The following is a 26,456-nucleotide window of genomic DNA, read 5'->3' on the forward strand; positions in this document are numbered from 1 at the left end:
TTGCTTCCAGTTTCTGGCTATTATAATACAAATAAGGCTGATACAAACATTTATGTATCAATCATTGTGTGGACATATGTTTTCATTTCTCTTGGGAAGACACCTCAGAGTGGGGATTGCTGGATTGTATGATAAGCATAAGTTTAACTTTATAAGAAGTTGCGGCTGGGTGCAGGTGGCTTACACCTGTAATCCCAGCACTTTGGGAGGCCGAGAAGGGCAGATCACTTGAGGTCAGAAGTTCTAGACCAGCCTGACCAACATGGTGAAACCCCGTCTCTGCTAAAAATACAAAAGTTAGCCAGGCATGGTGGTGGGTGCCTGTAATCCCAGCTACTCGGAAAGTCGGTGGGAGAATCGCCTGAACCCGGGAGGCAGAGGTTGCAGTGAGCCGAAATAAATAGCACCACTGTACTCCAGCCTGGGCAACAGAGCAAGATTCTGTCTCAAAAGAAAAAAAAAAGAAGTTGCTGGCTGGGCACAGTGGCTCATGCCTGTAATCCCAGCACTTTAGGACGCCAAGGCAGGAGGATTGGTTGAGCCCAGGAGTTTGAGACCAGCCTGGACAACATAGTGAGACCCCCATCTCTACAAAAAATTTGAAAAATTAGCCAGGTATGGTGGTGTATGCCTGTAGTCCCAACTACTTGGGAGGCTGAGGTGGGAGGATGGCATGAGCCCAGGAGGTTGAGACTGCAGTGAGTTATAATTGTGCTACTGCACTCTAGTCTGGGTGATGGAGTGAGACCCTGTCTCAAAAACACACAAGCAGCAGCAACAACAACAACAACAAAAAGAAGTTGTCAAATGTTTTCTAAAGTGGTTGTACCATTTTGCATTGCCACCAGTAGTGTGGTGCCAGTTCAACTTGGCCCATATCTTTGTCAACACTTAGTATTGTCAGTCTTTTAAATTTTCACCATTGTAGTTGGTAGCACTATACCTTTAAGATTTGATTCCTATTGCTGTCTCTAGTTTGTTGCTTTTAACTGCTGCAAAGTCCTCCATGGGGGAATCCACCACATTCTATCATCCACTCCCCCATTAATAGGTAACCAGGTTTCTTCTAATTTCCACCACAGCAAAATACTGTGTGACAGAGAGCTTATATCTCTGCCCCTTTGTGATGTGCATAATTATTACCTTTGTGTAGACATCCAGAAGTGGAACTACTGGGTCTTAGGATGTACATATACTTAATTCAGCCAAGCAATGCCAAATTAGTTTCTGAAATAACCACACCAATGTACATTCACACCAGCTGTGCACAAGCGTTCCTGTGTTTCCACATCTCTGCTAATACTTGGGGTTACTTAACTTTGAAATTTTCTTAAATCCATCTAACAAATGTAAAGCAACTGTTATTTGTATTTGTGTTTCTTGGATACCTAATGAGTGTGAGCATATTTTGTATGAGTTTTTTGGGTTTCCTTCTTTATAAATCTGTTCATATCCTTTGCTCATTATTCTTATTTTTTTTTTGCAGGACTTCCTTGCATATTTGGGTCAATATGTCAATCTTAAGTCAATAGTACAGACTGCAAATGTCACCTCTCAAGCTGTTACATGTTGATTTACCTTGTCCATTGTGTCTTTTGATGAACAGAAATCTTTAACTTTGATGTAATGAAATTAAACATTATTTTGCCTTTAGATTTGTCTTTCTGAAGTTTTAAAAAATCCTTCCTCAGGCCAGGCACAGTGGCTCACGCCTGCAATCTCCGCACTTCGGGAGGCCGAGGTGGGCAGATTGCTTGAGCCCAGGAGTTTGAGACCAGACTGGGCAACATGGCGAAACTCTGTCTCTACAAAAAATACAAAAAATAGGTGGGTGTGGTGGCATGCACCTGTAGTCCCAGCTACTTGGCAGGCTGAGAGATGGGAGGATCACTTGAGCCCAGGAAGTTGAGGCTGCAGTGAGCTGTGATTGCATCACTGTACTCCCGCCTGGGTGACAGAGTGAGACCCTGTCTCAAAAAAAAAAAAAAAAAAAAAAAGAAGGGGAGGAGGAAGAAAAGTCCTTCCTCATCCCCAAATCACAAAAATGTTATCTGCCATTATCTTCTTCTTCTTCTTTTTTTTTTTTTTTTTGAGATGGAGTCTCGCTCTGTCACCCAGGCTGGAGTGCAGTGGCGCGATCTCCACTCACTACAAGCCCCGCCTCCCGGGTTCACGCCATTCTCCTGCCTCAGCCTCCCAAGCAGCTGGGACTACAGGCGCCCGCCACCACGCCCGGCTAATATTTTGTATTTTTAGTAGAGACGGGGTTTCACCGTGTTAGCCGGGATGGTCTCAATCTCCTGACCTCGTGATCCGCCCACCTCGGCCTCCCAAAGTGCTGGGATTACAGGCGTGAGCCACCGCGCCCGGCCTCTGCCATTATCTTCTATTAACTTTGTAGTTTGACCTTTTGCTTTTAGGTCTTAAAGCCATTTGGTGTTAAGCACCATTGTTATACGTACTTGAGTAATGGGAAAACTGAGGCACACAGAAGGTGAGTAATTTGAAGACTATACAGTTCAACAAGTGACAGAGCTAGTATTCAAACCGAGGCAGCCTGGCCCCCGAAACTGTGTTCCGTAGCTACTGTGTCATGCTGCTTCTCCATTGACCAGGATCGGTGATTCAGAAGTTGCTGTGTGCAGAGCCTTTAAATGCCAATCTTTCACTCTGTCCTCCCAACAGCCCTGAGCAGTAAGGCCTGTTATTACCAGATTAAAGAACTGAGGTTCCCAAAAGATAAAGTGGCAAAACCAGATCTTTCAGACTCCACCCTTTGTGTTTTTGAACACTAAACTATAGTCTCCCCTGAAATAACCAGGAATCACGCAGGAATCATCCTCAACATTCACCCTCACCCCCACAGACACAGTTGATCCTCATTATTCATGAAATTTGTATTTTCAAATTTACCTGCTTGATAAAATCTGTGGGTAGCCCCCAAACCAATACTCTTGGGACTTTTGCGGCTGTTTGCAAATATGCAGAGTGGTGAACAATTTGAATTGCCTGAGGTGCATGCTCCCAGCTGAGGTCGATTAAGGCGATGCTGTCCCTTATTTCAGCTCTCATTCTGTAAACAAGTGTCCTTTTTGTGGTCTAGTTAGTGCCACGTTTTGCACATTTTTGTTGATTTCGCTGTTTAAAATGCCCCCTCAGGACAGTGGTAAAGTGCGTCTAGCATCCTAAGTGCAGGAAGGCTGTGATGTACCTTATGGGAAAACACACAAAGCTGGGTGCAGTGGCTCATGCCTGTAATCCCAATACACTGGGAGGCCAAGGTGGGAGGATCACTTGAGTCCAGGAGTTTGAGACCAGTCTGGGCAAGAGAGTGAGACCCCATCTCTACAAAAATAAAAAAGAAAATTAGCTGGGCATGGTGGTATACGCCTGTAGTCCCAGCAACTCAGGAGCTAAGGCGGAAGGATCACTTGAGCCTACGAGTTCAGAGCTGCACTGAGCTACGATTGCACCACTGTACTCCAGCATGGGCAACAGAGCAAGATCCTGTCTCAAAAAAATAAAATGAATAAAATAAATTTTGAAAAATTTAAAAAGAAAATACACATGTTAGAGAAGCTTCATTCAGGCATGAGTTACATCGCCATCGGCTGTGAGTTCAATGCATATATATTAAGCTGTCTTTAAAGAGAAACACACCTAAAACAAGGTTATATATTGATCAGGTGACAAAAAGATTGTGACCAGAGGCTCGAAGGAACCTATATTTCCCCCCTAGAAGCAATGCTTTAATAGTTGCTAATTCAGTGTTAGAGGTGACTTTATAGAACGTAACTACTGTGAATAATACGATTGATTGTATTGCCGAGTTTCCTCAGTGTGACTGCAAAACGCTCATTCTAATCCATCTTCATCTCTGTTGGCTGAGCCATCATCTTACCCACTGATTACTGCAGTAGGCTTCAGGTTCATCTCCTGGCTTCCAGTATTCCCTCCTGGCACCTTGTCTCCACCAGTAACCCAGCAACCGGAGTGATAATCCGATTTCAGATATTCCTCCCCTGTTGACACTCTCCAGGAGCTCCTCCACTACAATGGGAGAAAGACCACCTCCCTGACTACAGCTAAAAAGATTCCGCATATTTGGCTCCAGCCAAATCCTCCAGTCTCACTCCCTACCCAGTCACTCGTTCATCATTACTGTACAGTCATGCTGGCCTTCCCTCAGCTCCTGGAATAGGCTAAACTCAAGGACGTTGGCCCAGTGGTTTCCTTTTTCAGAGGTATTTCCCCCATTCTTTGCTAAACCGGCTCCCTTTAACCCTTTGGCCACATGCCACCTTCTCCGAGAAGCCCTTCTTGATCACCCTATTCAAAACAGCCTCCTCCTTTATTCTCTAACACAAATCCTTGCTTATATCCTTCATGGAAATGATTGCATTTGTTATTATCATCACACAGAAATCATCACAATCTGCAGTTATTTAGTTTGTGTAGTTGTTTCTTTTCTTTCTTTTTGAGACAGGGTTTCAGTCTGTCACCCAGGCTAGAATGCAGTGGCGCAATCTTGGCTCACTGCAGCCTCCGCCTCCCGGGTTCAGGTGATTCTCCTGCTTCAGCCTCTGAGTAGCTGGGATTACAGGCGCCTGCCACCACCAGCTAATTTTTGTATTTTTAGTAGAGACGGGGTTTCACCATGTTGGCCAGGCTGGTGTTGACTCCTGACCCCAAGTGATCCGCCCGCCTCAGCTTCCCAAAGTGCTGGGACTACAGGTGTGAGCCTCCATGCCTGGCCATAGTTGTTTATTTTCTATAAATTCTCAGAGAACAGTTTATTTCCACTTGAGTGTCTAATAAACGGTTCAAGACAAAAGTTCCTCATCTCTGCCCTAAAACATGTTCCTCTCAGTTTCTCGCATTTTTGTAAATGAAAGCTCCATCCTTCCTGTTGCTCAGGCCAAATTGCTGGAGTCATTTTCGACTCTTCTCTTTTTCTCACACTCCCCCATCTGATGTTGGCAGATATGGTCCAACAGTCCCATCAAACAGATCCAGAATCTGACCTCTCGCCTCCTCTACGGCCATCACCTTGGTCCGGGAACCGTCACCTTTTGCCTGGGCTAATGTAGTCCCTTCCTCGCTGGGCCCCCTGAGTCTGTTCCCCATGGAGTAGCCAGAGGAATCCTGTGCACATTGAAATCAGTTCAAGTCCCTCCTCTGCTCAGAGCCCTCTCATAGCTCCTGGCTCCCTCAGAGGAAAACAAAGTCCTCGTCGTGCCCCACAGGACCCAATGCAGTCTGCTCCGTTCATTCTCTGCCCTCACCTCCCACCCTCTCCTCCTTGCTCACCCAGCTCCAGCCACACCAACCTTTTCACTGATCTTCAGACACACCAAACAGGCTCCTGCCTCAGGGCCTTTGCACTAGCTGTATCCCCTGCTCCAGCAGCTGCTCCTCAGATATGTGCTTTGCTCCTTCCCTTCATCCTTTCGGTCTTTCTTTAAATGTTACCATCTCAGTTAGGTCCTCTTCCCTGACCATGCTGTTTAAATTGCAATGCCACCCCTTCCACATATACAACCCTACATTCCCAATTCTTAATCCTTTCTTCTACCTCTTCCTCTTGCTCTCCTTCCCCTTCCCCTTCCCCTTCCCCTTCCCCTTCTCCTTCTTCTTCACAGGGTCTTGCTCTGTCACCCAGGCTTGAGTGTACTGGCACAATCACAGCTCACTGCAGCCTCAAACTCCTGGGCTCATGCAATCATCCTGCCTCAGCCTTCTGATTAGCTGGGACTACAGACTTGTGCCACCATGTCCAGCTAATTTTTTAAACTTTTTTGTAGAGATGGGATCTTGCTATGTTGTCCAGGCTGGTCTTGAACTCCTGGTGTCAAGCGATCCTCCCACCTTGGCCTCCCAGTGTTGGTATTACAGGCATGAGCTACCACATATGGCCCTTGTTTCATTTCTTGCTATGGCTTACAGCACCACCTGACAGCCTATTTCTTTATTCATTGTTATGGAGACTTCTTGAAAAGAATGTAAGTTCTACAAGGGCAGAAGTTTTTATCTGTTTAACTCATTGGTTATCACTTGTCTCTGCAACAGTGCCTGGCTCTTGATAGGTACAAGTATTTGTTGAGTAAATAAACTATATTTAACAACACCCAGGAGAGTGCTTGCACATAGTCAACACTGAAGAAATGTCTCCTGAGGAAAATAAATCAGTGCAACACTTTTTTTGGACGCTCTGCAAATTCGAAGGGCTGTTATTAACATTCTAAAGTAATATTTTATGGGAACCATGCAAATAATAATAGTGATAAATGCTTGACATTTATTCTTGTAATAATGCTACAATTAAAAAAAATTATGAACCCATTTTACAGATGAGAAAGCACAGAGACTGTGAGTTTTATAACTTGTCCAAAGCAAGGATTTGCACTACATTTTAGGGTCATGCACAAAGATGTAACAGCAAGGGACACTGAACAAGGATGTTCATGGAGGGGATACAAGACGGAATATTTGGTAGACAATATAGTTCAGGCAAGAAGACCCTTTGGTATACTGAACCCTATAACTCTAGAGACTAGGGTGCCATTGATTCAGAGAGGGAATGTTGGCAGAGGTGGGGTATTGGAAGAATGTGGGATGCAGGTTGGGTTGGGACATCTGAGATACCCATAACAGTGTGAGAATGAACTATTCTGAGGATCCAATGTTAGCTGTGGTGAGTCACAGAGGTACACAGAATGTTGTCAGGGCAGAAGATTGTGGGCATAAGAGAATATTTTCAGGATGAACTATCATGGGAGTCTAGAGCCTTCTTGAGTGCAAAAAATAGAAGGTCTAGGATACTGGCATTGAATAAATACTTGAAGAGTTAGAGGATGTTGTCAAGGATGGTCCATTTATAGGACATATATTGTTGAGATGGGCTGATGGAAATATTTAAGAATGTGCCACAGACAGAACGTTCAGGTGGTGATCTGGGCTCATGGAAGCCACACTGATGCAGTTGAGAGACCTGGGCCATTGTCTGGGTTGGGACATTCAGGTTGTTGAGATGTTTCAGGGACGCAACATCTGGGAGACTGCAAGCCTGGCAGTGCCTGAATGCTTCTGAAACATGGAATGTTAGCTGGGATTGAGCATTTTTCAGGACATGGATCACTGGTTCAAATGGAACACTGGGAATAAGGAGCAGAGAAGGGCTAAGCAGACCATGTGAGGAAGTCATGGTGATAGGATGGAAGCCGGTACATTTCTCAACTTTTATTGTGGGCCCTTCAACCATTTTTGCTGCTGAGTTTCATATTTTCGGATTGTTTCACGGATCCACAGGACATATCTTGAGACACGGGTGTAGACACCAGGCCGGTCAGGTTGCCCACATGGGAAGTCTCCCCAGGAGATGATGCCATACAGTGTTCTGTTACAGACCAGGGGGCCCCCAGAGTCACCCTGAGTTGGGGAAAGAAAGAGAGAAAGAGGTGGGTCCTTGCTGGGGCTGAACAAGGCAGGGACAGGGAGGTGTGGGGAGAGAGTGAAAGATGGAGAGAGACACACACAGAGAAGGAGACTCAGAGAGGCAGAGTCAGACACACACAGTGTGAGAGAAAGCAATGAAGACAGTGAGAAACAGACAAGAAGACAAACACAGAGGGACAGACAGCAAGAGACAGAAATAGGGACAGAAAGACAGAGATAGGCCCAGAGAAAGAGAGACACAGAGAAATTTCTGTGTTTTTCTCTGTTCCTCAGTTTCATTAAAATGGTAACAACTTACTTCATACCCATTTTTGTTTCCCTGGTACTAAATCCCACCTTGCACCCCCTGGCCCACACCAGCTGACCCTGCTCCTATTTAAGGCTCATTTGTGTCTCTCACTATTGAGTGAACCCATCCATATCTGGGCAGGGTATGCAACACACGTGTAAGTCTATTTCTCTTCCTGGGCCCAAGGCAGACATCACTAATCGATCAAGGCACATATCATTAATATAGTATCATACTCTTTCTCACTGAATCAAATCTCAACTTCTTTATTGATGAAGGCTATTTTTTGCTCATGTAGTATCCATTTCCTCTTATTTTTAAAAAATTAAACATTCATTTTTAAATTTTTATTTATTTATTTATTAGAGACAGTGTCTTGCTCTATTTATTTCTTTTTGTTTTAGAGACAGGGCCTTGCTCTATCACCCAGGCTGGAGTGCAGTGGCATGATCATACCTCACTGCAGCCTTGAACTCCTGGGTTCAAATAGTCCTTCTGCCTCAGCCTCCCGAGTAACTAGGACTGCAGTTGTACTCCACCACACCTGGCTAATTTAAAAACTTTTTTTTTCTTTTTGTAGAGACAGAGTCTCACTATGTTGCCCAGGCTGGTCTCAAACTCCTGGGCTCAAGTAATCCTCTCACCTCAGCCTCCCAAAGTGCTGGGATTACAGGCATGAACTACTGTACTTGGCCATTTCCCCTTATTTTGGTAACAGCCTCTCCTGATTTTTTCATTTGGGGAACTGCCCTTCTCCACTTCCAATCCATGCAGTTTGTCCCTGCCCCTCTCCAGCACCCACAGTTAACTATGTGACTCAGGCTTGGCCCATCAGAGAATCCCACAGCTCTGGTGGAGTGATGGCTCAAGACACATGACTTAGGTCAGCCTAGTGAGAATCATGCTTAAGACTTTTGTGTGAACTATTGGAAAAGAGAGGTTCTCTTTCTAATAGGGTTGCCTAGAGGGTAGGATGTAAGCTCAAAGCTGCTGGGGCCATCTTGTCATGGGAAGAATCTAACCGAGAATGAAGCCAAAACAGAATAAAGAAGAGCTGAGAGTTAAAAGAAAGACAGAATTCCAAACACACAATTTGCATACCTGGATCCATCTGTGCCTAAAGCCAGACAACCTGGATTTTCAGTTACAAAAGCCTGCATTTTGTTTAAGCCAGTTTGAGTTGGTTTCACTCACAAGTGAAAGAATACCAACCTTTATGCATCTCAACACAGGGATCTGGGCAGCCACTCAGTCAAAGCTGGGGCTTATGATGAATTATTCCTGCCATCCCTGGGTACCCCTTTTTGTCTTGACCTCCTATGTGAGGGGACATTGTATCTTATAAAGATTGGTTCCCCTAAGGCTGGAAACAAAGCTTTTTCCCCAGCATCTGTCACTTCCATTCTGGCTTTCTATCCTGTCCAAGACACCCACCAGCCTCCCGGCCTCACCTCACAGGAGTCTTTGCCACCCTCTTTTGTGCCGGCACACAACATGTTGTCAGTGATCTTTCCTGGGTAGACTTGACGACACTCCTCATCTGAGCGAAGTTGGATGTTGGCGCATTGTAGTGTTTTGGGGTAATTCACTGGGGAGAAGAAAGAGAAGGTCTAAGGTATCCGACCTGGATAGGATATGGGATGAAGGTGAAATAGGCGAGTTGAATGGGTAAAGAGTAGATAGAAAATTGAGATGGGAAGAGAAAGATGGGAGAAGAGATGAGCACCTATCTGGGTAAAGCAACGGAAGTGACAGAAATATGGAGGGACATGGGAGAGAGGGGAAGGGAGAGATGAGGAGAAAAGTGGAGGGAAGGACAAGGAGGGAAGGGACAAGAGAATGGAAGGTTGATAAGGAGAGTGGTGGAGCCAGCGCTGGGGAGAGAAAGTTGGAGAGAGGGAGTTGGAATAGGGAGATGGTCAGAAATAGAGAATTAAAGATGGGAAAAGCAGGAACAGGGATGGGAAGAGTTACGGGAGAGTTGGATAGAATGGTAGGAAGAGAGACAGGGCATGTTGAGGAGAAAGATACAAACATGAGGCTGGGAGAGAGTCAGGGATTGCTAGGGAGATGCAAAGGGCTCTTGTCGGTATATACATCAACTTTATATTCACATATATAATGTATTATACTTACTAAGTAATGATATAGAATTATTAAATTGAATTATTAGACATTTCATTAATAAGCATATTTAATATATTAAACATTTTATAAATTATAGAAATATAAACATTTTATATGTATGATTTATATATTATAAATGATAAAATTCATTTACAGTATATAAATATATAAATGTATACATTTATAAAATACATTTATAATATATAATTTAAATATAGATTATATATTTGTAATATATACATTATGCAGAAATACATGTTTAAAATACATAATTGATAAATTTTATAATTTATAAAATACATTTAATTTGTATACTTTTTGTATAATATATAATTATATTACTATATAATACATAATATACATCATATAATATATTCATATATTAGATCTATTTATATTTCTATATATTCATGAATTTATATACTCATATTTTTATATATTCATGAATTTATATTTATATAAAGGATACAGCTAACTTTAAATATATATATTTATTTACTTATTTATATTTTTATATATAAAGGAACCTACCTCAGACCTTCCCTCCCATCTCTGCCCCTGTTTCCCCAGCCACTCCTATGGGGCCTCAGGCCACCTGTGTGGGTGCATACCCTGGGGGCTGGTGGTGGTGCCCCAGCCAGACACCCGACAGGTGGTGCCAGGGGTTAGGCGGTTGTTGTGGGAAAGGGGCAGGGTTTGGATGTAGCCTGTGAGCTGGACCGGGGACTGCAGCTCCAGAAGCATGATGTCATGGTCGTGGTTCAGGTGGGTGGGGCTTCTCCGGTATTCAGGGTGGGGGATAGAGTGGACAACTTCCCTCACCTGCTCACCAGCTTCCACACGCCCTAGGGCGTGCTTGCCTAGGTAAACTTTGAGCCCCCTGTGGGTGCAGAAAGAAGGTGGTTAGGAAAGAAGATGAGCCCATTTCCATCCCCATCCCAGCCCCAACCTCTTCCCATCCCCAACCTAACTTCTTCTCCATCCTACCTTCCTCATCTCCAAATACATCTCCCCCATCCTCAACTTCAATCCCATCCAAATCCCCTACTTTGATTCTATTCCCATACCCAATCCCCATATCTCAACCCCAAACCTCATTCTCACTCCCATGTCTATCCCCAACCCTAACTCCAACTCCATCCTCAAATCCAACTCTACCCCATCCACAATCCCAGTCCCATTCTCATCCCTACCCCATGCTCCCCCGGCCCCCACATACTCCTTTAGACAGTGTGCGGCAGTGAGGACCCATTTGGGGTGGACCAGGACTCCCCCACAGAGTAGCCGCCCTTGCACTAGTAGGGCAGCCTGCCAGGGCTGAGAGTGGGGGAAGCAGGTGTAGCCACCTGGGAGAAACCCACTGGTCCCATTGGTGTTGAGAACCTTGGAAGACTCCTGGGAGACACCTGGTAAAGAAGAGAGATTGTTAGAAAACTGGGATCCAGGGGGCAGAGGAGCCCTGGAGTTGTGGTTTCTGGGTTTGGGGTAAGGGACAGATTATTGCCCTGGGTGACCAGGAACTGAAGATGAATTTGCCGACCTGTGGCAGTTGCTATTCTTGACCAAGTGGAGATGAATTAGGGCAAAGAGGTGACATTCTTTTCCCAGGAAGTACCAAATCCTCCACTGGGGGTTAACAGAAGAGTTCACAACATGAGGATGTTGCTGATAGGTAAGCAGGAGCCTGACTTTCTCTCCACATGCATTTTTTATATCATTCTACCAGAAGATGGATTTCAGGAGGTAGAAGTGAGACTGACCTACACATCCACCTAGGCAATATCTATCCATCAATCTATCCAATCATCCATCCCCCATTCACCCTATTGATTTGTCCATCCATCTACTCATCCATCTATCCATTCATCCATTTAGGTAGTCATCTAACCATCTATCCATCCATCCATCCAACCATCCATCCACTCATCTGTCCATCCATCCATCCATCCAACCATCCATCCACTCATCTGTCCCTCCATCCACTGGTCCATTTATTCATCCATCCATCCATCCATCCATCCATCCATCCATCCATCCATCCATCCAATCCAACCATCCATCCATCCATCTATCCATATATCCATCCATGCATCCATCCAATCATCTTTCCACCCATCTCTCTATCCTTTCACTGCATATATACTGGTTGCCTCCATGGCTTTAAATACCAGCTATAGGCTAATCATCTCCAGCCCTGAACTCTTCTTTAAGCTCAAAACTCAAACACTGTTGATTTGGATGCCTTACAGGCATCTTAAGCTTTGTATTCCCAACTTGATTCTTCTCAATCAAAACTGTTCGCTCCAGTATTTCCCACCTCAGTGCTCAGCCCCAAACCTGGGAGTCATCTTTGCTTCTCCTCTTTCCTTCATCACTCACAACCAGTTCCTATTGGTTTTATCTCCCAAATATCCAGTTATCTCCACACTTCTGCCACCATCTTGGTCCATGCCCCATCTTCTGTAGCCCAAATGACTACAACATTAACCTAAATCCTTCCACTTTTACATCCCTCCGATCCAGTCTTCTCAAAGTAGGCTGAGGACTCTTCAAACAGAGAAAGTCAGATGTTGTTCCCAGGCTCAACTTTCTTTAAAATAAAATCCAAAAAGCCTTCCCAAGGTGTGCAGGACTCTGTGCTGTCTGGCCCTTGCCAGCCTCTTTGACCCCATCTCCAACCTCTTTCTTCTGACTTCCTCTAGTCCAGCCTCATGGGCCTGTTCTTCAAACACACCAGGCATTTAAAGAAAAAAAGAATTTAAATCATCTTGGATGCCCCCATACTAGACATTTTATACTTGCTATTTCCTCTCTCTGCACAGTCCTTTCTCCAGACCTATGTTGTTTAATATGGTAGCCACTAGCTACATGTGGCTATTTAAATTTAAACTAATTAAAATGAAGTAAAACTAAATTAAAAATTCAGTTCTTAAGTCACACCAGCCATATTTCAAATGTTCAATAGCCTGAAGGGGCTAGTGGATAATTGGACAGCACAGATAAAGGATATTTCGTATATACATATATGGAATATTCTACTGGATGACCCTCAGAATTTAGAGGTTGTATGTCTGGGTCCTTCTTAATTCTGAGAGGTCAGCTCAAATGTCTCCTCTTCAGAGAGGCCTTCCCTGACCACCTGGTCTAATGTTGACTCTCCTGGTCCCGACTCCTCCCCCATTACATTCTTCCAGTTGGTTTTCATCAGAACAATGATTGCTATTCATTTCTCTTCACATTTGTATATATTCGTTTTTAAAAATCTCTCCACTTTGACTGTAAGCTCCATTGACAACAGGCACCTTAACTGCTTTATTCGGTACCATATTCCCAGGACCTAACACAGTGCCTGGCACACAATGGGGGCTCAGTAAATAAATGCTGTGTGTGCCAGGCACTGTGTCTGGCATTGAAAGCACAGCAGGGGTCCGTGGGACAGGGAGAATCCAATCCTGAACATGCATGCCATTTTGTGACTGTGTGACCTTATGCAAATCACCAGCCTCAGTTTCCCCAGCTGTCAAGTAGAAAAAGTAATAGTTCATCTCTCATTGCGCAGTTGAAGAATTCAAGATGATCCTGCATTTCAAACCGTGCAGCACAGCAGGTGGCACGGAGAGCACTCAGTCAGTGGGAAATGTTATTATTAATTATTAGCTACAACAGGAGGTCCCTTTGCCTCCCTAGCTAGTTTCCCCAACTACAGGGCAAGCAGTGGGATTAGCCCAGTGGTTTGCAGTTAGGGACAGAAGTTATCGGTGAGCACAGGATCATTTTAGATGGTAGAGAGATGAGATTTAAGTAACATTAAATCGCACACTCAGACGCTGAACCAGCATCCAGTTCTCTTTTAAACCTGATTTTGTCAAGGATAAAGTCTCAGGATGGTGCTAATATGGTTTTAACACCTCCCTAATCCTCACTGAGCTCACTTTTCAAAGCCAGGAGGACACAGAAGCCTCATCAGGCCACCTAACATTTATTACACTGAACCATCTGCAAAAGTTGTTTTAGGAAGGTCAAAAAGGGTCAAGTATCAGCAATTTCAGGTGGTCCAACCCAATAAACATATTATTTTCTTTTCATTGTGCAGGATTTATTTCCTTCCTTACCTTCTATTTATGACAAAGAATTCTATTCTCTATTCAGGACAGTAATATAAACTTGAACATGCTTTTGTTTGAGTGAAAAAAAAAGAAAAAAAGCTAACTTTAAGCAAATGATTAGGTCAAAAGTTATAAAAATGGTTTTCAGAGCCTCAAGTCCAGGATATGGACAGGGAAAACAACCTTGATTAGGATTCTGACTCAGGCATCGCCGGTGTCATTGGAGCAGGAGCCTTCTGTCTTTGAGTCCTAGGTTTCTCTGCCATGAAATTGGAGTAATTACAATGCACCTACCTCGCCAGGTTGTTGAGGACTCCACAAGGTGTAGCGTGTGGGTCTCCTAGCCTAGGGTGTGGCACTCAGGAGTGGCACGGGCATGAATCCAGGGAGTGTCGCCAGAGGAGAAAAGCCACCCCACCTTCAGGCCAAGGATGGTGCCAGGTGCCAGGCACCCACAGATCCCTCCTTTTTCAGGTCTTGGCTCAAGGGTCAAGCCCTTTGGGAAGGCCTCCGGTCGGGAAGCCGCCATTACATCTCTAGGCCCCTGGCTTGGCTCCTTGAAGTCTTCACCTCATGTCAAGATAATTATTAACTAATTATTTGGATAATTGTTTGAATAACATCTGCGTCTGTCCCCGCTAGACTCCAGGTGCTGAGAGCAGGGACTGTGTCTCTGCTTGTACAGCACCCAGCACAGTGGCCGGTGTTTAATAGCTGTTTATTGAATGAATAAATGATTCATGAATGGGGTTTCCAGAGAACCTGCCTACAACGGCAGGGAAAGATGGGAAAGATCCATAAGGATCTTAAGGACTACCAATTTGGGGTGAGGTCACATAGGTTTGGGGTCAACCCAAGGATTAAAATAACAATCTAGAAGGTTCTGGAAGGGGCTGAGTATGAAGACAGAATACTAGAGGCCCCGCGGGCTCGGTGGCTCATGCCTGTAATCCTGGCACTTTGGGAGGCTGACGCGGGCTACTTGAAGTTAGAAGTTCGAGACCAGCCTAACCAACATGGCGAAACCCCGTCTCTGCTGAAAATACAAAAATTAGTTGGGCGTGGTGGCGGGCGCCTGTAATCCCAGCTACTCGGGAGGCTGAGGCAGGAGAATCGCTTCAACCCGGGAGGCGGAGGTTTCAGTAAGCCAAGATCGTGCCACTGCCTTCCAGCCTGGGCGACAGAGCAAGGTTCCATCTCAAAAAAAAAAAAAAAAAAAAAAAAAAGGAATACTACTAATAAAGTAATAACGGCTAAGTGGCTAACTTTCAAGTCCCTTCTACCTGCGACATACTGAAGGCTAGACGCATTACCTCGTTTCAATATTCACAGTGACCTTCTCTGGTAAGCACTTATAGATTAAGCCCATTTTCCAGATGAAAACAATTTAGGCACAAAGCAGCTGCTAGGCTACTGGCTCAAAGCGGCAGCGTCAGGACGCGAACCCATGTCTTTCAGCTTTCCAGAGAGGACAGGAAGCCTTGAACGCGGGAGGGGCTGCTGCGAGGGTATTTTGGGAGGTGAGGGGTCTGGGGTCGGAGGGCCAACCTCAGCCGGGAAACCAGGTCACCCAGGGACAAGCAGGAAGAGCTCTGAGCTGTCCCCACTGGACCCGGCCCCGAGTGGGCGGGGGGCGGAGCTCGCGGCTCCCACGCCCCCTCCCCCTCCGGCCTGACCCCTCCTACCATTGTCCCGAATGGCCGCCGCGCCTCCACCCCCGCGCATTCTTACCTCCTGACAAGCCCAAGGTCAGGGAGGCGATCACTAGGGCCAGGGGCCACATGGCTCCGGGATCGGGAGGGGAGGGCAGGGCGGGCGGGGCCTGAGGAGAAGGTGAAGGGGGTGTTGAGGGCGTGCCCGGAACCTCCGCGTCTGAAACCTCTCTGCTCCTGAATGTCTCCTCGCCTCATTCACTCTTGACAGCCCTGACCCTGGAATCTGCCCCCCACCTCCAATTCCATCCTTGATGGGGGTGCGGTGGCGAGGTGGGAGGAACAGTGTGCAACCTCCTGGGGCTCCGGCGTGCAGCCCCTCACCCCAGGAAGCCGTCCCTCCTCCCCTGCCCTCTGGCGAGCTGGGTGGTCGGTGCACTCTCGCCCTTTTCCTCCAGAGTCTGCCTTCCATTCTACCCCTCTGGGTCTGTCCACACGCTTGGTATTAGCCCAAGTTCTTATCTGTCCGCGCCCTTCGCCTCTCTCCGTCTCTGCAGGTTTCTCTCTAGATCTGAGACTCTAGCTTCACTCTCCCTCTCCCTGACTCAGCTGCCCTTCTGCTTTCCCCATCCTTCCTATCCCCTCTTCTCTCCCCTTCCTGCCCTCCTCCCCTCCCCGCCCCCGCCCCAGGCAGACCCTACCTGAGTGAGGGGCCCGCGAGGAGCGTCAGCCGCCAGCTGTCTAGAACTTCAGCCCCGAACCATGGCTTTTAACCCCTGAACTCCCTCCCCCAGCTCGCTCAGCATTTCCTGGTCCCTGGCCTCCCCCTCTCCACCCCCAGTGGCTCAGCGGGATGTCTCCAGGCACCCCCGACCTGGGCTTGGCCCTCTGCTTGGGGCGGAGCTTCCAGGACGTGCTGGGACCTAGGTCTGACCCCGCCCAAGGCAGAGTTGAACCCACTGTGAACTTTCAGGCCTCAGGACCCAAAAAAGGGTAAGGGGAAAGCCCATTTCCTTCCCCCTGCCCCGCTGAGTTCCATGCCCATCCCTAACTTCAACCCATTCTGCACCCAGTTTTTTAACCTCTTCTCCAACCCCATGCATAATTCTTAATAGGCAGTCAGCCCCCAGATGGCCGTGTTCTATCAGATTCCCACCTCCCTATCCATCCCTAACCATACCAAGTACTCCAGCCTGTTCCTCAACCCCAGTCCCATCTCCAACCTCATCTCAGGTTTAGCTCTCAACACATCCAGGTTCCAATTCCCAGTCTCATCTCAACCCTTTTTCTTTTGAAAGACACAAGGACACGCACAATTATCCCATCATCCTGCCTCCCTGCTCCCGCCAACCACCGGACACAAGAAGGAAATCATCAGCTGGGTGGATAGAAAATCAACTCCCACGGACTTGGATGGGGGCAGAGATGGGACCTGAGAAAGCAACATTTTCCAGAAATGGCCTTTTAGGAGCAGGGCCAGAGGGGGTGAGGGAGTCCACGGGGACCTAGGTGGAGAGGAAAAAGCAGGAGTCGGAAAGCTTTGAAGACGTGGATTGGGGGTGGGGGAGAGGAAGGAGGAAGGGGTGGTGTTTTGGGAATGAGTAGGTGTCTCCAGGAACTATGACTGGGTGGAGCCCTGAGTTAATCCTAGGGGGTGGAGGGGACAGGATTAGGGATTAAGGACCGAGGTGGGGTCAGAATTTGGAAGAAAGCCAGGGACGTGGACCAGATGAAGTTTGGAAAGAGTGAGAGAGCGGAGGTGTCACAATGAGGATAAAGAATAGAGATGGATGGGGCGAGGGCTCACGTGGAAACTTGTACAGTCCTTATTGATGGAGTTCAGATTTGGATGTGGAGATCAAATCTAGTGTCAAAGGGTAACTTTTAAAACATGGTCTTACCATGACTCTCTGACATATATGAAATGAACATATGTCAAAGATTGTATCTTGACTCATTAATAAATGGCAGAGCCAGTAAGATGTTACAAAGAGCCATATGCACAGAGACAACGAGGAATGCTGAAATGAATTTACAAATAGATGCAAAACTGGCTATTCCACACTGGGAGGAGGAGGGAAATCCATTGTACTTCCACCTGGCAAAATTCATTTAAACATTTCTGGACAAGAATTATTTGCATTGCTCTCAGATACCTACAATTTAGAGTCATAAAGTGGCTCAAAGACAGGAAAGGGTACAGAGACCTCATAAAATCAGATAACCCATCTAACTTTGCATTGGCGACACCTCAGTGTCCAATGTTGGGTCCATTTCAAAGTATTTTGCTAAGAAGAAAAATATGGCTTAATATAGGAAATCAGTAGAGTCTATGGTTAAGGATGGGCCTGATGACAACATTAGGAATGCAATGAGTTTGGGGAGGTGAATGAAAATTGGATGAGGATGGGTATAGAGTTGGAGGTGGTAGTTGAGCTGGTTTTGGGATAGGATTAGACTGTAAGATGGGAGGTATCTAGGGATAAGTTGGTGTTGGGGTACTGTTGGGTTGGGGCTGAAGATGGAACCAAGATTGAGGTTTTGGATGGGGAAATGTTAAGATGTGGTTGAGCTGGGGTAGTGGGTTGACATGGGTGATGAGGACTGGCCATGAGGTTGAGTGTCTATGATGCAGTAGGTTTTGGTGGGGGTGAGCTGGGTCATACCCCACCTCTCAAGGTGAAAGAAAGGTCACTGTCTTTCTCCACCCTGGACTTCTCCCACCTCACAGGGCGGGGTCTGAGTTCACTTTTTGAGTGGAATTGTGTTCAGGTGGTGTGGCTGGAGGTAGGATGCCAGGTTAAGTGCGGCAACCAGCTTATGTGGGAAATCGGGGTACTTGTACCCTCCTGTGACCTGGGTCCATGCTTCCAGAGAAGCCTTTCTCACTTGGGAAAAGCTGGAGCCTGGAGTGAGGGTGGTTGGCCTTGTTATTTGCTGAGGGGTGAGTGCCAGGTCAAATTGATGTTAGGGGTTATGATTGGCCAAACGCGGGTTGGGTAGCTCTGGTTGAAGTGAGGTCATGGACCCACTGAGGGCTGGGCACCTTCCACCCCCTCACTTGATGAACAAGCCCACGGCTGAAAGTCACACACAAACTGGACCAAATCCAAGTGCGCTTCTGTCACAGGTGCAGGTCTTTCCTCCACCACAGAGAACCGGGCTGGAGAAAGAAGAAGAAAGGACCCGAAAAAGAGATGGTGTTCCTAGTGGTTCTGACCTCAGACTCTGGAGCTAGACTGCCTGAGTTCAGGTGATGTGACTGCTCTGTGCCTCAGCATCCCCATTTGTAAAATGGCACAATCAATAGCACTTGCCTTATGGAGAAGGGTTAACTGGATTAATACCCAAAAATGCTTCGAAGAGAGTGTGGCATGGACCAAGGGCCACAATGCTCCTGTTAAATAAGTAAAGCTTAAGATGGAGGCATCTGACGGTTCCAGGAGGCCCCTCCCTATCTTGGCTTCAAAATGGGATTCTTTGTCAAGCAGGAACTGGAACTTCTGGTTGGAAGTGCTAGCTGGGATGAGAAAGTAGGCCCCACACCCAGGCCCAGAGGAGGGGCCCCAACGCAAACATGAAGGGAGGGGAAGACTGAGAGATACAAAGGGCTAAATACACAGAGACAGAAAGATGGGGCAGGTGGGAGAGGACAGAAAATTCAGAGAAGGACAGAGGCACAGAGGTAGAAAGAGAGAGATGCCCAGTGAGAAGCAGACTCTTGGTGAGAAAGAGGCACAGGGAGTTGAGAAACATGGATTCTTCTTTAGAGCTGGATCCGTGTTATTCAGGATGTGGCTCCAGTCATCATGCATCCCGGGCAGCAATAACACATCGCTTTCATCCATCAGAATAGCAAAAATTAGAAAGGTCGGTCTTGCCACCTACCTGCGTGCCCACATCCTCTGTCTCCTCTCCCATTTCTCTAGATGAACAGTCTGCACCTGCAGCTAAGATAGACGCCTCCACTGGTGCTGGTATCCTGTCCTCTCTTGCCTTCTGGAGGGCATTGCTCCAGCCAGCAGTTCTCTGTTCTCTTTCCTGCAACATGTTTTCCTTCTTCTCCAAGGAGCAGCCCCATTAGCATGCAAATATACTACAGTTTCTCCCATCTCTCGTTAAAATTTGAAAACCAACCAACAAAAATTTCTCCCCACTCTCATGTTCTCCTTCAGCTCCTGGCCCATTTTCTGCTCTGTACAACTGCAATCCTTCCCTAAAAAGTTGGCTAAGCTCACTGCCTGCAATTCCTGTCCTCCCGTCCTCCCTGGAGCCCACACTATGAAGGCTTTCTCTCCCATTGCTGTACCAACCATGCCCCTGTTTAGGGCAACAGTGACCTCCACGGTACTGAATCCAAGGGCCGTCTCTTCAGGTTCATCTTACTGGAGTTATCAGCAGCGTTTAACAAGTGGACTACTCCCTGTTTCTTTCCTTGGCTTCTGGGACACTATGCTCTCCTGGTTTTCCTCATCACTCACTGGTTGATTCTCATCCGTGTCTGGAGGTGGTTTCTTCCTGTCTCCCCAGTCTCTACATGGTGGAGCACCTCAGGCTTCGGTCCTTGGCCTTCTTCTCTCCTCTGTCTATATTCACTCCCTCGGTGATCTCATCTGGTCTCGTGGCTTTAAATACCATCTACATGCTGACGACTCCCAAATTTATGTCTCCAGCCAGGTCTGACTCTCAAACTCTCCACTTAACATCCAGCTGCCTACTCAACATCTCCATGTTCAAAACCAACTTCTGTTCTCTGCCCTTCCCGTGTTCCAAACATACTTCTCTTGTGGGTCTTGGGCTTCTCAGTGGATGTTCACACCATCCTTTTCATTACCTGGTCAATACTTCAGTCTCACCGTTGAATCCCTTTTCTCACACCATACATACATTTTGTTACCAAATTCCATCAGTTCTATCTTCAGGGTGGATCCAGAATCTGACTGTTTCTTACCACATTCCATCTTTGCTACCCTGGTCCCACTCAGCCTGCATCATCTCTCACCTGGATTACTGCAAGTTTCCTATCTGGTCTCTTTGCTTCTGTCCTTGTCCTCCTACACTCTAATTTTAATGCAGCTACCAGAGTGACCTTTTAGAATGTAAGTCAGAGCAGGTCACTTTTCTCAAAACCCTGCAGTAGCATCCACTGCACTCCAAGTAAAAGTGGCATTTCCTTATGGTTGGCATATAAGGCCCAAGACCAACTGGTCTCTGATCCTCCTCTGATGTCATCTACCATCTTCTCTTCTCTTGTCCCTCTAATGCTGGGCATGCTTCCATCTCAGGGCTTTTGTGCCTGAAACCCTCTTCCCCCAGATGTCTGCATGGTCCCCTGTATTCTTGCCATCTTCTTCATGAAGGCCCTCTTGACCACTGTTCTTGGGAGTCTCCAGGACAGTTTCAGTGATTCACTAGAAGGACTCCTAAAACTCAGAAAAGTTGTTACAGTTTTGGTTTCTTACAGTGAAAGGACACAGATTAAAATGAGCAAAGAAAAAAGGTGCATCGGGCAGAGTCTGGGAGAGACCAGGCATGAGCCTCCACCTGTCTTCTCCCAGTGGAGTTTGTGGACAGTGCATAATTCCCCCAGCAATAATGTATGACAACACGCTGGAGCATCGCCAGCCAGGGAAGCTCACCCAAGCCTTGGTGTCCAGGGTTTATATTGGGGGTTAGTCATATCGATATGACTGCCTGTTTGTGTGGCTGACCTTAGCTCCAGATCCTCTAGAGGTCAAATTGATACAACATGTCCCTAGGTCCCCACCATAAGTCACATTGTTATAGATTATCTGGCATGGCTCAAGCCCCAGAGAGACAAAGACACTGTTACTTAGCAAGATATTCCAAGAGCATAGAGGTTATCTCCCAGAAGCCAGGCAAGGGCCAAAAGTTTCACTGTAGTGTGCAGGGTTTGGACAGTCCAAGCCTGCTGGGTTGTACAACCACCCAACATAAAATTGCAACTCTCCTCTGACATTCTCTATCCTGTTACTCTGCTTTATTTTCTTCTATGGCATTTATTCCCATCTGTCAGACGTAATGTTTTACTTATTCATTTGTTTCTGTCTGCCTCCCCTCTAGAATGTGAACTCCCTGAGGAAAGAATTGTTCAAATATTTTGCTCCTAGAACAATACCTGGTACACAATCAGATTTCATGAATATTTGCTGAATAAATAAATGAACTATGGGCATTAAATATTTACTGAATGAATAAATATGTGTTACAGGCTGAGAAAATGGGGGTCGTGACCAACTCAGTTTACCACTCGAGGCTATATGAGCAAACAGAAAACTGTTCTCATGAAAGCAGGATGTTGGAAAACTGACAACTGCATCTGCCACCAGAAAAGGTGCTGAGGGCAGTCACGCCTCAAGCACAGTGTTCCTTGTGATTATCCGAAAGAACATCTGAAGCCTGTTGTACAAAGAAAACAATTATATGTACCTGTGATTAATCAAGCAGCTGATCAACCGTTACCTCTCCCTCCCTGCTCTTTCTACCTAATATAAATGAAGGGCTGTGGAAGCTCAAGGCTGCCCTTGCTCACCAGAAGCAAGGAGCTCCCTGACACATTCTTTCAAAACAGATCTCTTGTCTTTATTTCTGCATTCGTCCCCCTTCATTCACTTCCGTAGGAACCGTCAGTGACAAATATGGATATTGTTGAAGGTGTGGAGAGGGAAGAAACCTAATTTTTTTTTTTTTTTTTTGAGATGGAGTCTCTCTCTGTCACCCAGGCTGGAGTGCAGTGGCACGATCTTGGCTCACTGCAACCTCAGCCTCCCGGGTTCAAGCAATTCTCCTGCCTCAGCCTCCTGAGTAGCTGGGACTACAGGCACCCACCACCACACCCAGCTAATTTTTTGTATTTTTAGTAGAGACGGGGTTTCACCGTGTTAGCCAGGATGGTCTCGGTCTCCTGACCTCATGATCTGCCCGCCTTGGCCTCCCAAAGTGCTGTGATTACAGGCGTGAGCCACCGCACCTGGTCGAACCCTTCTTTGTTAGACAAAAACTTGCCAGTATTCGGTGAAATTGATTAAGAATAGGCCTTTAGGCCCCTTGGTCCCACTCCTGTGTGAATGGTCAAGAGGAGTCTTGTATAGATACATAAGTGGCACACTCAAAGTGAAGGGAACCTAGGTGTCCATCACTGAAGGACTGGGTTACTAAACATGGTGGATGTATACTATGCAGCGGCACTTCTCAAATCCTAACATGCACTGAGTGCCCTGGCAATCTTGTTATATATAATGCAGATTCCGATTCAGTTGGTCTGGGTGAGACCTAAGACTCCAGTTCTAATAAGTGATTCAGAATGCTATTTTCTGCACCACGCTATGTGAAGCAAGGGTAAAAACCAGAGTAGTGCTGTTCAATGGGACTTCCAGTGATGATGGAAATAATTCTATCTATAATATATCTGTGCTGTCAATATGGCAGCCGCTAGCCACGTACGGTTATTGAAATGTTGTGAATATGACTAAGGAATGGAATTTTAAGGTGCATCTAATTTTAATTAATTTTAATCAAAAATTAAATGGCCACACCAGTTGTGGCTAATGGCTACCATATTGGACAACATATGTCTAGAAGACTCTGGGGCAGTTAGAAGCAGTGAACTAGATGAGCAAATAGTGATGCAGATAGATTGTTACAAGATTATTTGACGAAATCAGATGACGTATTTAATAATACAACCTGACTCCTCACCTACACTTACCTTCCTTCACACACTAATTGAATGTAAAATACTGTTGATTATATTGCACTTTATTTTGTAGACCAGTCAGAAAGAAAAAGAAGTTGTCAATTAAATTATGAGGTGTAAGACATCATGCTGAATTAAGATGTAAGATGCTTCCTAATTTCAGAGATGTGAAAAATATGAAAAGAATGTGTCTTTAAATCAATAAAATATAATGTTCAACCACCATAGCTGGAACTTTGAGTTGCAAATAAAATTAAAGTAGTCTTTAAACTATTTTTATTTAGCTTTATAGAAGGATGCAGGGTGAGAATTATAGCATGAGTTATATCATGTCACTGGGTGCCCAAATCTACCCAAGTACACAACTTCTTTTCTCTCCTTTTCCCTATAGGGCTTGTATGGCTGCTAAGTATTAAATCCACAGTGTATGTTTATCACCTTGACACAGAAGGTGCAACCTCCACAAACTGAGACAAGGACACCATAAGAAAAGAAAATTATAGGCCAGTATCTCTGATGCATATAGATGCAAAAATCCTCAACAAAACACTAGCAAACTAAATTCAGTAGCATATTAAAAACATCATACACCATGATCAAGTGGGATTTATCCCTGGGATATAAGGACGGTTCAACATGCACAAATCACTAAGCATGATATACCTCAACAGAATGAAGGATAAAAATTATATGATCATCTTAATAGGTACAGAAAAATCATTTTGCAAAATACAATATCGTTTCACGATAAAGACAGTCAACAAATTAGGTATAGAGAGAATGTACCTCACACAATAGAGGCCATATATGACAAGTCCACAGCTAACATCATACCCAATGGTGAAAACTTGAAAGCTTTTCCTCTAAGATCAGGAAAAAGACAAGGATGCCCACTCTAGCCATTTCTATTCAACATTAGCACTAGAAGTCCTAGCCATAGTAATTAGGCATGAAAAAGAATAAAAGACATTCAGATCAGAAAGAAAGAAGTAAAATGGTCTCTGTTTGCAGATGACATAATCTTATATGTAGAAAACCCTGAAGAGTCCACCGAAAAACTGTTAGAACTAATAAATGATTCAGTAAAGTTGTAAGATACAAAATTTGGTTGTGTTTCTACACCCTAACAATGAATTATCAGAAAAAAATTGAGAAAGCAACTCAATTTACAATGGCATCAGAAACAATAAAATGCTTAAAAATAAACTTAAGCAAGGAAGTAAATAATCTGTACACTGAAAACTATAAAATGCTGATAAAAAAATTGAAGACAACATAAAGAAATTGAAAGATATCCCATATTTGTGAATTGGAAGAATTAATATTTCTAAAATGTCAATGCTAACCAAAGCTATCTACATTTTCATTTTAATCCCTATCAAAATTCCAATGGCTTTTTCTCACGAAGTAGAAAAAAAATCATAAATATGGAACCATGAAAGACCCTGCAATCTTGGGCAAGAAGAACAAAGCTAGAGACATCTTATTGTCTGATTTCAAAACATAATACAAAGTTATAGTAACCAAAACAGCATGGTACTGGCACAAAAACAGGCATATGACCAATGGGACAGAATAGAGAGCTCAGAAATAATTCCATGCATTTACTGCCAACTGATCTTTAACCCAAAGGAAAAGGATATTCTCTTTAACAAAAGCTGTTGGAAAAACTGGATACCTGCAAGGAGAAGAATGAAATTGGACTCCTATCTCATGCCATGTACAAAAATCAACTCAAAATGGGTTAAGGATTTAAACATAAGACCTGAAACTGTAAAATGACAAGAAGAAGACATGGGGAAAAAACTTCTTGACATTTGTCTGGGCAATGATATTTTAGATATAACCCCCAAAGCACAGACAACAAAAGTAAAAATAAACAAATGCGATTGCATCAAATGGAAAAGCTTCTGTGCACCAAAGGAAACAACCAACAGATAATGATCAACAGAGTGAAAAGACAGCCTACCAAATGGGAGAAAATATTTGCAAATGATGTATCTGATAGAGGGTCAATATCCAAGCTATATAAGCAATGCAAAAATCAACAGCAAGAAAACAAATAACCCAATTAAAAAATGGACAAAGGGCCGGGCGCAGCGGCTCATGCCTGAAATCCCAGCAATTTGGGAGGCTGAGGTGGGTGGATCACCTGAGGTCAGGAGTTTGAGACCTGCCTGGCCAACATGATGATACCCTGTCTCTACTAAAAACACAAAAATTAGCTGGGCATGGTGGCAGATGCCTGTAATCCCAGCTGCTTGGGAGGCTGAGGCAGGAGAATCACTTGAACCCAGGAGGTGGAGGTTGCAGTGAGCTGAGATCGCACCACTACACTCCAGCCTGGGCAACAGGGAGAGACTCTTGTCTCTGAAAAATAAAAAAGGGCAAAGGCCCTGAATAGACATTTCTCCAAAGGAGACATACAAAGGACCAACAAGTATGTGAAAAGGTGCTCACTATCACTAATCATCAGGGAAACACAAATTAAAATCACAGTAAGACATCACCTCACACATTTTGGAATGACTAGTATAGAAAAGGCAAACAATAACAAACGTTGGCAAGGATGTGGGGGAAAAAAAGTGAATCCTTGTACCCTGTTGGTGGGAGTGTAAGTTGGTGCAAGGAAATGAAATTGGCATCTCAAAGTGATATCTGCACACCCATGTTCATGGCGGCATCATTCATGATGACCAGGATATGAAAACAACCTATGTGTCTGTTGATGGATGAATGGATAAAGGAAATGTAATATATTAGTATCAGTATAACTTAATATTATTCTGCCTTATAAAAGAAAGAAATCCTGTCATTTGTGACAACATGGATGGACCGGGAGGACACTGTGTTAAGTGAAATAGGTCAGACACAGAATGACAATTACTGCATGATCTCACTTACATGTGAAATCTAAAAAACTCAGACTCTTAGAAGCAGAGAGTAGAATGGTGGTTACCAGACACTGGAGGATGGGGTGGGAGAATGAGGAAAAGGAGGGAGCCTCTACTTCCCAGCAATCTTTCGTGCATGTCCCAGACCTGCCACCTTAGGGTTCCCCAATACTGTGCTGTCCCCATAGAACATAAGGTGAGCACAACATTCTATTT

General features: G+C 45.1%; 1 protein-coding gene and 1 long non-coding RNA gene across 3 annotated transcripts; one reads left to right on the plus strand and one right to left on the minus strand.

Moving 5' to 3' along the window:
- Positions 1–7,224: 7,224 nt before the first annotated feature.
- Positions 7,225–15,788, minus strand: KLK13 (kallikrein related peptidase 13). Of its 2 annotated transcripts, none has more exons than XM_001160106.5 (5): positions 15,709–15,788; positions 11,091–11,277; positions 10,483–10,751; positions 9,196–9,332; positions 7,225–7,428 (listed from the first exon to the last, which is right to left on the minus strand). In XM_001160106.5, the coding sequence occupies exons 1-5, from the start codon at positions 15,758–15,760 to the stop codon at positions 7,240–7,242; spliced, it is 834 nt and encodes a 277-aa protein (XP_001160106.4). In that variant the 5' UTR covers positions 15,761–15,788; the 3' UTR covers positions 7,225–7,239. The 2 variants fall into 2 exon arrangements, with proteins under 2 accessions (XP_001160106.4, XP_063656878.1); XM_063800808.1 differs by lacking the exon at positions 15,709–15,788 and adding an exon at positions 15,291–15,637 and having other exon boundaries at positions 11,218–11,277.
- Positions 15,789–15,833: 45 nt separating this feature from the next.
- LOC107969793 (uncharacterized) lies at positions 15,834–22,214 on the plus strand. Its single transcript, XR_001711889.4, has 4 exons — positions 15,834–16,622; positions 16,928–17,114; positions 18,760–18,882; positions 21,862–22,214. It is a non-coding gene; the product is annotated as an uncharacterized LOC107969793 (long non-coding RNA).
- The last annotated feature ends 4,242 nt before the right edge of the window (positions 22,215–26,456 follow it).

Source organism: Pan troglodytes, chromosome 20 (genome assembly GCF_028858775.2).
Source record: "Pan troglodytes isolate AG18354 chromosome 20, NHGRI_mPanTro3-v2.0_pri, whole genome shotgun sequence".
Classification (NCBI taxonomy): domain Eukaryota; kingdom Metazoa; phylum Chordata; class Mammalia; order Primates; family Hominidae; genus Pan; species Pan troglodytes.

What these genes read in the sequence shown, in the direction of transcription:
- KLK13 (XM_001160106.5), bottom strand. Translation starts at nt 15,760, where the DNA reads ATGTGGCCCCTGGCCCTAGTGATCGCCTCCCTGACCTTGGGCTTGTCA. An exon ending in GACCTTGGGCTTGTCAGGAG is followed by an intron (nt 11,278 to 15,708) that starts GTAAGAATGCGC and finishes CTTCTTTACCAG; the next exon opens with GTGTCTCCCAGGAGTCTTCC. An exon ending in CACCACCACCAGCCCCCAGG is followed by an intron (nt 9,333 to 10,482) that starts GTATGCACCCAC and finishes TCTTCTCCCCAG; the next exon opens with TGAATTACCCCAAAACACTA.